This window comes from Rana temporaria, chromosome 7 (genome assembly GCF_905171775.1).
Source record: "Rana temporaria chromosome 7, aRanTem1.1, whole genome shotgun sequence".
NCBI classification, from domain to species: Eukaryota; Metazoa; Chordata; class Amphibia; order Anura; family Ranidae; genus Rana; species Rana temporaria.
Genome location: NC_053495.1, coordinates 41,155,513 through 41,167,659, shown reverse-complemented (window position 1 = coordinate 41,167,659; position 12,147 = coordinate 41,155,513). Strand labels below are relative to the sequence as shown.

Here is a 12,147-nt window from a genome sequence, read left to right as displayed (position 1 = left end):
TGCCTGAAGTAACAGTGCTGTTGGCATTAAAGTTAAATGCCACCGGCTGTCAGAATACAATAGTCCAGCAGGGGAGGTTTGTCTATCCATGCTTTAAAATCTATCAGTGTATGGCTAGCCTAAACAGTCTGTTAAGTTTCACACTTTGTTTGTAACCATTTGCTGAATATGTATGAAAATGTTTTCCATTTCTTTCCTGATGAATGACAATTTTATTTTTCCCTGACATTTTCTATTTATTGTTAATCACTGCATTGCAGCCTGAATACTTGCCATAAGTGCCCTGCTTAATTATCCATTTGTTGTTTTGAATTTGGTTTAGTGAATTATTATTTGCTTAAAGAGCTTAACGCTTTTTTATAACTTCAGTTCCTATGTAGATAAGCTAAGCCTTTGCTTGCCTTGTGGCTATGGGAGTATTTTGCTGTATGAGCCATGTTTAGTAGGTCAGCAAGAACATTAAACTGTTCTATTTGCTGCTGGATATGAATCAACCATTGCACTTAAAGGGAACACTAGCTTTTAAGTTGATCTTCGAATATGCAGAAAAAATACATGGTACATCTTGTGAATGTGAATCATTTTACACGCAAGAGCATTTTACACGTATGAGGCAGACTTGTGATCCACACCTATAGTTGACAGGCAAGTCATATATGTGACCTTTCTGACGACAACACTGCAATAAAAACAGGACTCCACCTAAAAAAAAATAATACAACAATGTATAGCAAAATGTTCTGCTGCAAATGTTGCCTTATGCAAAACACATACTTTCTGAGACCCAGAGCACGGAGAGTATGGTGACTTGCAGACTCAACAGGATCCACAGGCAGCATTACAGATGACATTTGTACCGAAATATCCCACACTCCGCTTGAGTGCTTTCATCATATACCACTTCCTCCCAGTCTGAATATAGATATCAGATATTTAAACCGCTATCAACAACAAACAAGACAATACTCGTTCGTTTGCTGAACATGAGCTGTTTATTAGAACCAAAATACAAGTCTTATATACAGTTGAGGAGGAGATTCCCCCTCCTGCTCATATTACTCTAATGCCACGTACACACGATCGGTTCATCCGATGAAAACGGACCGATGGATTTTTTCATCAGATATCCGATGAAGCTGACTTTCATCAGTCTTGCCTACACACCATCAGTTAAAAATCTGTTTGTGTCAGAACGCAGTGACGTAAAACACTAAGACGTGCTGAGAAAAATGAAGTTCAATGCTTCCAAGCATGCGTCGACTTGATTCTGAGCATGCATGGATTTTAAACCGATGGACTTGCTCACAGACGATCGTTTTTTTCTATCGTTTTTTTAACCATCAGATAATTTTAAAACAGGTTCTATTTTTTTTCACCGATGGAAAAAAAAACGATGGGGCCCACACACGATTGGTTCGTCCAATGAAGACGAACCGATCGTGTGTATGCGGCATAACAAAACATCTGTAACCAGAAATATAAATTTACACTATCTAATTAACTAATCCCTTACAGCAGCCGATGTAACTCTGTGCCCTCCTGGGCTTTGTTATGATTAATCAGGATTTCACTACAGGTCAGACTTGTTATCACTGAGCTTCACACAGTAGATTTTACATTATCATAAGTATAAACAAAGTACACCTTCTCACAATAGCAGGAGCTCCAGCAGGAGTCGGCTTGTCTCCTACATTATACAGAGGCCAATGTGATAAGCTCTCTCAACTAACATGTTGAGTTCAAAATCAAACAAACCAAGAATAGTCTTTACATATATCCTGGGAGATATTGTGGATAAATATAACTGTCACATTTTAAGTAATCCAAGATATATTTCCTCAGTTACCCTGTGCCAGGATGATATGTCTAATAAGAGGTGCATGGGAAGCTGAAACAAGGGTTTTCCAACCTTTCCAAGGGATTCTGGGTTCCTCGGGCCCTCCCATCACAACATTGTTCTGGGTTGTTCTTGTAAGCAACAAGAGCTTTTGATCTAAAAGCCTCCTTACTTTCTAGAACTCTAACTTAACAAGGGTTAACTAATTATGAACATGGAGAGCAAGCCAGTGTCTGACTAGGACTTAACTAACTAACGTACATGCAAACAGGAAGGGGTCATGCAAGAACATACTAAAATGTACAGATAACAATAAGAGCTGCGGTAACACCACAGTGCTTTTGCTAATGATTTTATAAAATGATTCTTGTTATACAGGATTTCTATATGAAATGTATATTTATAAATAAATATATAAGAAGCTGCATACTCAGTATATAAATCATCCACTGAAAGTGCTTAAAATTAAGTATTTAAGTTCAACCTTGAAGGTCCAGTGTGCTAAATGTTTAATATAGAACTGCAACCAAAACTCCTTTTCCTGATTTTAGGTAAGAGTTAGACCCCAAGAGAGCTTTTTTGTTCTCACTGTCTTTGATAATGGGATCTGGACAAACTATTTGCCCTGGTGATCATTGTCACTGGAAGAAAAAGTAAAGGGAAATACAACTTTTTCCAGTAGGGACACCTTTTCTGGTGATACCTGACAAAGGTGGGATTTCTCTTAATTTTAGAGAGAATTCTTCCCTGAGTCAGGAAGTGGCAAGTAAGTTTTAAAGATTGGGACACAAACCGAAGGGAGCCTTGGCCCTTTCCCACTCTGCCCAAAACGAAATAGGCCTTGACTAGAGTTACAGGCCCGGATTCACAAAGCACTTACGCCGATGTATTACAAGTTGCGCCGACGTAAGTGCAAATGTGCGCCGTCGTATCTGTGCACAAGACCCACAAACAGAGATGCGCCTAAAACCAGGCTACACCCCGCCGAAGTATCTTGCTTACGCCGGCGTAGAGTGGGCGCACATTTAGGTTGGGAGCATGGTGCCGCTCCCATTGATTAGTCATTCAAATATGTAAATTAGGGAAATACGGCGATTCACGAAGCTGCGTGCGCCCGACGCAGGCTACGAGAGGTGCACGTAAGTTGTACGTCCGGCGTAAAGTTAAGCCCCATAAAGGAGGTGTAACCCAGCAGCAGACATGCAAAGGTCTGCACCAGGGAACACAAGCCGGCCAAGCCGGCATATTTTACGTCGGGCGTGTGTCTGGCTGGGCGTACACCTCGTTTGCATGGGTCAAGCCCACTTACACCTACGCCGGCCTGCGCCTTCGAAACCTACGCCACCCCGATGCAGCGTTGGGAGCACTGGCTTCCTGAATTCCATGCTTGCCTCTCTTCGCTGCGTCGGCGTGGCGTACGGTGTTAGCGTTATGGAGGCGTAATGTGCGCCCAACTCTCTGTGAATCCGGGCCACACTGTTTATAAAAAGGAGGGCTGTACTAAAAGTAATGAAAAAGTGGGCAAAGGTTTTTTTTTATTAACTTACATAGGTCATTCAAATTTCACTTGTTGACAGAGTAACTCTTCCCCTATAATAACTCTTAGTAACTCTTCTTTTTCATTGCAAGTTAATATTGGATTCCAAGCAGAAGCAATTCGTTACCATTGAGTTATTGATGAAGGAAGGGTGCAGGCTGTTCGAGATCCACAGAAGGCTACAGAATGTTTATGGAGATGACACGTTGACAATAGTCAATGACAAGACTTTGATCTTGTCAATGGTGTCACTCGGTAAACATTGATTACCATTTTTGTGGACAGTCCGCATCTCTCCATTGTCAAGAACTCAATGATGGCATGTTGCTTCTGCTAGGAATCCATGTTTTACCTGCAATGAAAAAGAAAAAGAAGGGTTTTTATAGAGGAAGATTTACTCCACCAACATGTGAAATTTATAGGACCTATGTAAGTTGACATTTTTTTTTACCCACTTTTGCATTACTTTTGGTAAAGCCTGCGTTTGTTTCTCAAAGTGGCTAATAAATGTTGCCAGTCTAATTCTATCTCTTCTCTATTGTGTTTTAGCATTTCAGGGAACACTTGGACAAACTTTCTGCAAAGGGAATTGGAATGTTGGACAATGCATTGAGTGAAGCCTTTAATTTGTTGAATGAAGTAAGTATTTGCTCATCCACAGGTCTTACCATTTTCCATTTTGATATATTACGGTGTGCTTTTATAGATAATTGAAAAGTAATAAAATTACAAGCATTTTTGAAAACCTATTTGTACATTGAAATTGACGGATATTGTACTGAGCTGTCAGTTGTCCTCATCAGATGTCACAGTAATACTCCGAAATGTTGACACATAATAAGATTTTTTTTTAAAAGCAGCTTTTGATGCCGTTAATCAACAATTAAATTTGGACGCATGCCACCTCTGTAATTATCCCTTCTTTTCAGTTGGAATGTATCAGCTCATGTTTGTTGACACTAATATATTCTAAGACTTCTATAAATATATAGCTTTTCCATCTGGAAGGTGTTCAATGTTTTTTTAGACAATCCACCAACATAGACTGTTCAGTAGAATTTACCTTCCATCCCCCAAGAACAAATGCAAATAATAGTTTTTTGTGTTCTTATGTAATTACGTTTTTCACTGTAGCCAATTAAATGGAAATCAGTTATTTTCAAAGGCTGATAATCACAAACTGCTATAAGTGTTTAATGCTTTGAAATAGTTTCATACAAAAAATTGAATCAGTTATGGACTTAATTGTGTTTAATCACAAAAAAAATTGTCAATAGTATTGAAGCGAATAATATACTCCAACCATAATGCTTTAATGTTCTTGACAGTGTGTGTGTTTTTAGTGATGTCTTAGTAATTTTTTTCAAAAATCTGAAAAATAAGTGATTTTTGACATACATTCAGGAAATAAGTGTATACCAGTTCTGAAAATGTACCTCTGTAATTAAGATGCAACCACTGCAGTGCTCTTTGTGGCAGAACTTAGGTCACGCTGCCAAGGCCTAAGCTATCTATAATAAATATAAATATTAAAAATTCACTGTCATCCACCTATTTAAATGTCCTTTTATAGCCAAGCTCCCAATCCAGATATACTGTACATACCACCTTACCTTACCTTACTTGTCACCTCCCTGCTGCAGATATTCACCCTGAGAATTCCCCGGTGTCAGATGGCATTAAAACTTACTATGATGATGTCACTGCCCCCTTACTCGAGGAGCAGGGATGCAGTAAGGCAGTTCGGGAAGGGGAATATACTTTGCTGAAGGGGTGGGCTATCAGGAGGCACTGTCAATTTGCACTAAATGGATAGGTAACAGTGGGCTCCATTCACAGAACCAGATCACATACAGTATATAGGTTTTCAGACCAGTGGCAGCCCCTCCATTAGGGGCACAGGGGTGCCGTCTCCCTAATCCATGCACCCGACCCCTAATCTACATGCAGGATTCCAATGTTTTTTTTTGCACATAATCAGAGCCTGAGACTCTAATAGGCTTAAAAAAAGGGTGGGCTAAGGGCACCGTGCCCACCCACTTGTGTGACAATATGTGCTATGTATTTTATATACAGGTTTGGCAACATGACCTAAGTTCTGCCACAAGGCGTGCTGTGTCTCTGTAAATATATTTGAACATAAAATATATAAGGATTGCTAGAATTGTAGTTTCCTGTAGATTGACAGGTCCCTAGCACAGATATTGTTCACTCAGTATTAACCATACCCTGGTAAAGGTATTCTTTTATCATCAATGTCCACATCCCCACCACACATTGTTCCTCAAACAGTGTCTACAACACAACTCAGCAACCACTGTCAAGTTGTTCCTCTGTGTGGATAATTCAATACTGGTTCTAATATACCGTACTGTAATTCTGTGAAGTCGCTGGTTTCTCTGAGTCCATCCAAGTTGTATTCTGGGTTGAGCCCTGATGAAGGGGAAGTAGTGTTGCCCCCGAAACACATTAGATGTTTTACAATATTTATTTCTTTTTTATCAACAATTGAAATGACCTTGGTCTCTTTTATGTGATTTTCGTCTGGTGTTCCTTTCTGTATCTTTATGGTTTTAGTTACACCATGACACATTCCTGTCTTGCTCCTCTTTTCTTAGTTTCTACACTAGCTTCTGTTGCAGCTATCCACACACTGTCTGTAGTAGCGTCTCTGACAGGTTTCCCCCCACTGTCTGTGCTACGTTTTCTGGAATCTTCTCCCTCATCAACCACATTATGTTTTGACAAATTCCCTCCAACCCCTACCCTGGTGCCCACACAATATTCACTGGCATTTCCCTTCCCTCAGTGCTATGTTCTTAGATAGCTCCTCCGACTATCTGAGCTACATTCTCTGGCAGCCATCCTCCTGTTCTACTCAAACTACATTCTTTGGCCACTATTCCCCCCCTGTGTCCCTGTCTACACCATGTTTTGGCAACTCTTGCATTATTAATCCACCAACAGTAGCTTCACTTGCAAGTCTTGCCTAACAGTATTCACTGCACCCCAAGCATGCGCACATCTGATGTTCACAATGCTCTCCACCCCATTCCCTCTCCACAACCCCATAAGTACCATACACTCTCTGATTCCCTATGCTCATACCTCAATTTGAGGCTCTGTGGCTACTGCATTGTGTTCCAGTGTCAATTCAATTTTGAATTCCCTTTTCTCCTCATTGCTGTATTTCTATCATATCTTATTCTGTATAATGTCAATGATCTGATCCCATTGCCTTCTCTCCACTCTCATTTCATAATTATCTTCTCTTTGCCAGCATTCTTTCACTTCTTCCAATACATGATCATTTAATTTATTCCTTCTTGTACTCTCCCCAGTACTTGCTTCTATTGCATACCAGTCCGTTATGACTCATTTAGAAGCCTAAAACAATTAAGTCCAAATGAACTTACTCCTGAACAGACAGTGCTGGGCACATATTTGCTATGTGCACTAAAACCATTTATATAACCTTTGTGCAAAAATATATGATTCCCTCTACAAGCTAATTGCACTGCTGCAGTGTAACAGAAATAATTCACCAAAATCCCTGGACCGTTCTGAACCAGTTGGTGCCATAATGGACTCTTCATCATGAGCCAACATCTGCTTCTTGCTTGGAAATGCCAGACCACTGAAGCTGTTACATAATATTAGGCATCCCTTCGGACGTGCATTTTCTCCTCTTCTGCCCCAACATATTACATTCATAATGCTGCACAAACCAATTGTTTCTTCTTGATAATTCACATATTTCATTTTGCAGCCTGAAAAGAACCTTTCAAAGAGAGGCTTATTTTCCTTCATTTTACATGACTTCATTGGTCTATCAACAGGGTAGAAACTGACTTAAAACCTAAGTTTAGTAAAAAAAATAATAATAAAAATAATGAGCACAAGAGCATTACAGTCAATGCAATGCATCTCCTTTGCTGTTGGCTGCTTCTTTAGTAAAAATCTTCTCTTCTTCTCCTCCATGGCCCTAATCTTCCAGGGGCAGACTCTACCTGTCCTCCATTCATAGAGCCCTTTTCATTCATAGAAACTAGTGCCAGTTAGACCAATTACTCTTGCTCAAGCATAAATTTTTAATTTAATTTAAAATAGTTTTTGAAATAAAAGTATTTAAGTATTCTTCATAAATGCTTAATTTACAATCTTAAATTTTATAAGTAAACATATATTGTTTATCGCATTCCTTTATTATACCAAGGTATCCTCTAGGTCAGGGGTCTCAAACTGGTGCCCCCCCAGCTGTTTTGGAACTACAAGTTCCATGATGCCTCTGCCTGAGGGAGTCATGCTTGTAACTGTCAGCCTTGCAATGCCTCATGGGGACTTGTAGTTTCGCAAAAGCTGGAGAGCCGCCTGTTTGAGACCCCTGCTCTAGGTGTAGGTTAGGCAACTTGTGCTAGGTATATGCCAATGTGCATGCAACCAATCAGGTTTAAACTTTTGTTCATTAAAAAAAAAATGCTTGCTATGGACTATTGGACTTTACACAGACATTCACTTGTGTCTTAACCTATTCCATAAGTCTAAATCAAATTAAAAGTTTTGCCTGTAAAATCAAACTGAACTCTTTACACCTTTTACAAACCGGTTAAGCCAACATAGTGTTTAATTGCCTGAACATTACTGTTGTACTAAGAAGTATTGTCAGTGCTACTTCATGATGTACCTGATCCTCTTGTGTGACAATGTATCATTTATCCTGGATTGTAACAAATTGGTTATGGTTCCACAGTTCAATCACACAGGAGAAGGAAGCATCTGCAGTCAAGCGATCATGCTCATTGCTGATGGGGCTGTCGACACATATGATACAATATTTGCCAAGTACAACTGGCCTGACCGGAAGGTAAGTGAAAATAGACCCATCTCTATCACTTAAGTTGTTCAATTATATAGGCTTGATCAGAGGTGAAGTGCTTTGTATAAGTCGTTTATGCATACCTTTCAGGGGAAACATCAGTTGTGGAAGTTAAAGTGTAAGTCCACCCTAACACTAAAATACCTGCATATAAAGACATCCACAATCTAGCACTAACCTATCTAGCCCTGTAAAGAAGAAATGAGTATACATATCTTTTTTAAGCCGATTCGTTCCGGTCTCCAGCGGCGGAAGCTCTGCAGAGGAGACAGCTGACAACGGCTGTGAAATGAATGTGAGTAACGTCACCCATAGACTTCCCATATGGAAGAAAAATATATTTCCAATATATTTATTAAAAAAAATTATATATTTTAAATATATTTACAATATATTGGCCTACGCAAATATATTTTTACATCTATTCCAAAAATGTAAATTAAAATATATTTTCCAAAGGCATATATTTGAAAATATATTTTTTTTAATATATTTGCCAGATATTTTTTAGCATCTAAAAAAATGCATTTAAACATATATTTTTAAATATATTTGTAAAGGCATTCCAAAATATAATTTAAATGCATTTTCCAAAGACATATATTGGAAAATATATTTTTAAAATATATTCTTCAGATTTTTTTAAACACATAAAAAAAGTAATGTCAACATATATTTTTACATATATTTGTAAATGTATTCCAAAAATATAATTTTAATATATTTTCCAAAGGCATATATGTAAAAATATATGTTTGTAAATATATGTTTCAGATATTTTTGAACATATAAAAAAATGCATTTAAAACATATATCTTTAAATATACTTGTAAATGCATTCCAAAAATATAATTTAAATGTATTTTCCAAAGATATATATTAGAAAATATATTTTTAAAATATGTTTTTCTGAAAATATTTAGGGGCAGATTCACAAAGCGAGTACGCCGGCGTATCTACTGATACGCCGGCGTACTTTCAAATTTCCCGCGTCGCATCCTCAAAACAAGATACGACGGCATCTGGGTTAGATCCGACAGGAGTACGTCTTCGTACGCCTTCGGATCTAAGATGCAATTCTTCGGCGTCCGCTGGGTGGCGTTCACGTCGTTTTCTGCGGCGAGTATGCAAATTAGCTATTTCCGACAATCCACGAACGTACGAGCGGCCGTCGCATTCTTTTACGTCGTCTCTAGTCGGCTTTTTTCGGCGTATAGTTAAAGCTGCTATTTGGTGGCGTATAGTTAAACCTGCTATGTTAAGTATGGCCGTCGTTCCCGCGTTTGATTTGAATTTTTTTTTACGTTTGCGCAAGTCGTCCGTGAATCGGGATGGACGTAATTTACGTCCACGTCAAAACAATGACATCCTTGCGACATCATTTAGCGCAATGCACGGCGGGAAATTTAGGAACGGAGCATGCACAGTTCGTTTAGCACGGGGACGCGCTTCATTTAAATAAAACACGCCCCCTACTCGCTTTGAATTCAGCGCCGTTACGCCGCTTGAGATACACTACGCCGCCGTAACTTACGGCGCGAAATCTTTAAGGATTCGAACCAAAGCCAGGTAAGGTACGGCGGCGTAGCGTATCTCAGATACGATGCACCGGGGCAGATCCTTGTGGATCTGCCCCTTAATGTCTAAGGCTGGGTTCACACTACGGTTTTCCCGTCCGTCAGCCGCATACGATTTCAGTATTGAAAACGTACGGGCACGGACGGGAAAACGTATAGATAGAGAAATCGTATGCACTCAGATGCATCCGGGTGCGTACGATTTGCTGGCAAAACGTTTTTTAAACGTACGCAAAACCGTGTTCAACCACGGTTTTGCGGTTTTTAAAACAGTATGGCAACCGCATACGTTTTCCTTTAACATTAATGTCAATGGAAAACGTACATATGTGCGGTTCCATACGTTCCCGTCCGTTTCAGCCGCATACGGTTTTACATATAAATCGTATGCGGCTGATGGACGGGAAAACCGTAGTGTGAACCCAGCCTAATAAAGACATTTCAACATATATTTTTTCTGACATTTTTGTAACTATGACATAGATAACATTCTGAATACATTTATAAGAGAGCCACTCCCATTTTAAAATGGTTTGTTTTACTCCTTTTAAAATAAAAAAATAAAATAAAAACCAAAAGATTCAAATAAAATATTAATTTTTTTTTTATAAGATTTTAAGCACATAATCCATTTAATACAAAGCAGATAAACCTCTCGCATCCACTTTCCATTCCCAAAGAATGTCATTCTGAATTGAGAACGCTTGTCGGCGGACCAGCAAAACGTCTTAAAATACAGCAAGTCCAGTTAGTTGGATTTATTGATTGACCTGAATGAATGAGAACCTTCACAGACATCCACATCCACAGTCCAAGGATCTTGTCTGCTTACAGGGTACCGAGATAATCTCCGGATATAAATCATCAATGTTCTGTTTAATCCATGAATCAGTAGTTGCACTATTATTACCAAACTCCCTCATCAGTGTCTTTATGGACCTTGCTTTGTGCACTGGTGTGCAGTCATGTTGGAACAGGAAGGGGCTGTCCCCAAACTCTTCCCACAAAGTTGGGGGCATGAAATTATCCAAAATGTCTTGGTATGCTGACGCTTTAAGAGTTCCCTTCACTGGAACTAAGGAGCCAAGCCCAACCCCTGAAAAACATCCCCCACACCATAATCCCCCATCCTCCAAATGATTTGGACCAGTGCACAAAGCAAGGTCCATAAAGACATAGATGAGCGAGTTTGGGGTGGAGGAACTTGACTGGCCTGCACAGAGTCCTGACCTCAACCTGATAGAACACCTTTGGGATGAATGTGCTTCTGGAAGAATGGTCAAACATTCCCATAGGACAGCCTTCCCAGAGGAATTGAATCTGTTATAGACTGGGATGCCATTAAAGTTCATGTGCGTGTAAAGGCAGGTGTCCAAATACTTTTGGTAATATAGTATATATACTGTATATTATTTTTATACTAAGTCCAGTCCATTGTTTGGACTTAGTACCTGCCGAAGGGTAATTCCAGCAGCCAAATAAAAGGAATTGGGATATTAAAGTTCTCCCCAGCACAAAATTAAAACTCAGCAGCTACACAATGGGGGTTATTTACTAAAGGCAAATCCACGTTGCACTACAAGTGCAAACTACAAATGCAAAGTGCACTTAAAATTGCAAGGAAAGTGCACTTGGAAGTGCAGTCGCTGTAGATCCGAGGGGAGAAAGGAAAATAAAAAAACAGCATTTTAGCTTGCACATGATTGGATGATAAAATCAGCAGAGCTTCCCCTCATTTCAGATCTACCCCTCATTTCAGATCTACCCCTCAGATTTACAGCACCTGCACTTACAAGTGCACTTGTAGTGCAAAGTGGATTTGGCTTTAGTAAATAACCCCCATACTGTACACATACTGCAGCTGCTGACTTAATATTAGGACACTTACCTGTCCTGGAATCCAGCAATGTTGGTACCCCAGCCAATGCTTCCATTGGCTCTCGGGGTGCTGCTGCTGCCATTCCCTATAGGGGCCAATTCACACCACATGCAGTCCAGTGCGTTTTTTTTTTGTCTGCATGGAAAGTAGGTTATATGGTTTTCAATGGCATAATTCACACCAGTGCTTGCAGTTCCAGAAAAAAAGTAGAGCATGCTGCATTTTTCCTGCACTGGACTGTACTGGAACACTGTAAAGCACATCAAAAACGCACTAGAATGCACTGGAACACACATGTTCTTATCTAAGGTTAAGAAAAAAAGGAGGAAAACGCACTGGAATGCTTTAAAAACACACCAAACATGCCCTGGAATGCATCAAAAACACGCATGCAGAAAAGCATCGGAAACGCATCTGCCGCAGCGAGATCTCTCGAAAGTA

At 39.5% G+C, this 12,147-nt stretch overlaps 1 protein-coding gene across 3 annotated transcripts in view; it reads left to right on the top strand.

Moving 5' to 3' along the window:
• The window catches only part of CACNA2D3 (calcium voltage-gated channel auxiliary subunit alpha2delta 3), a 1,177,822-nt gene that overhangs the window by 565,554 nt on the left and 600,121 nt on the right, over positions 1-12,147 (top strand). For all 3 annotated transcript variants that reach the window (XM_040359261.1, XM_040359262.1, XM_040359264.1), the window contains 2 exons: positions 3,924-4,013; positions 8,125-8,238. In XM_040359261.1, the coding sequence (XP_040215195.1) occupies positions 3,924-4,013; positions 8,125-8,238 (204 nt within the window). The remainder of the gene's footprint in view (positions 1-3,923; positions 4,014-8,124; positions 8,239-12,147) is intronic.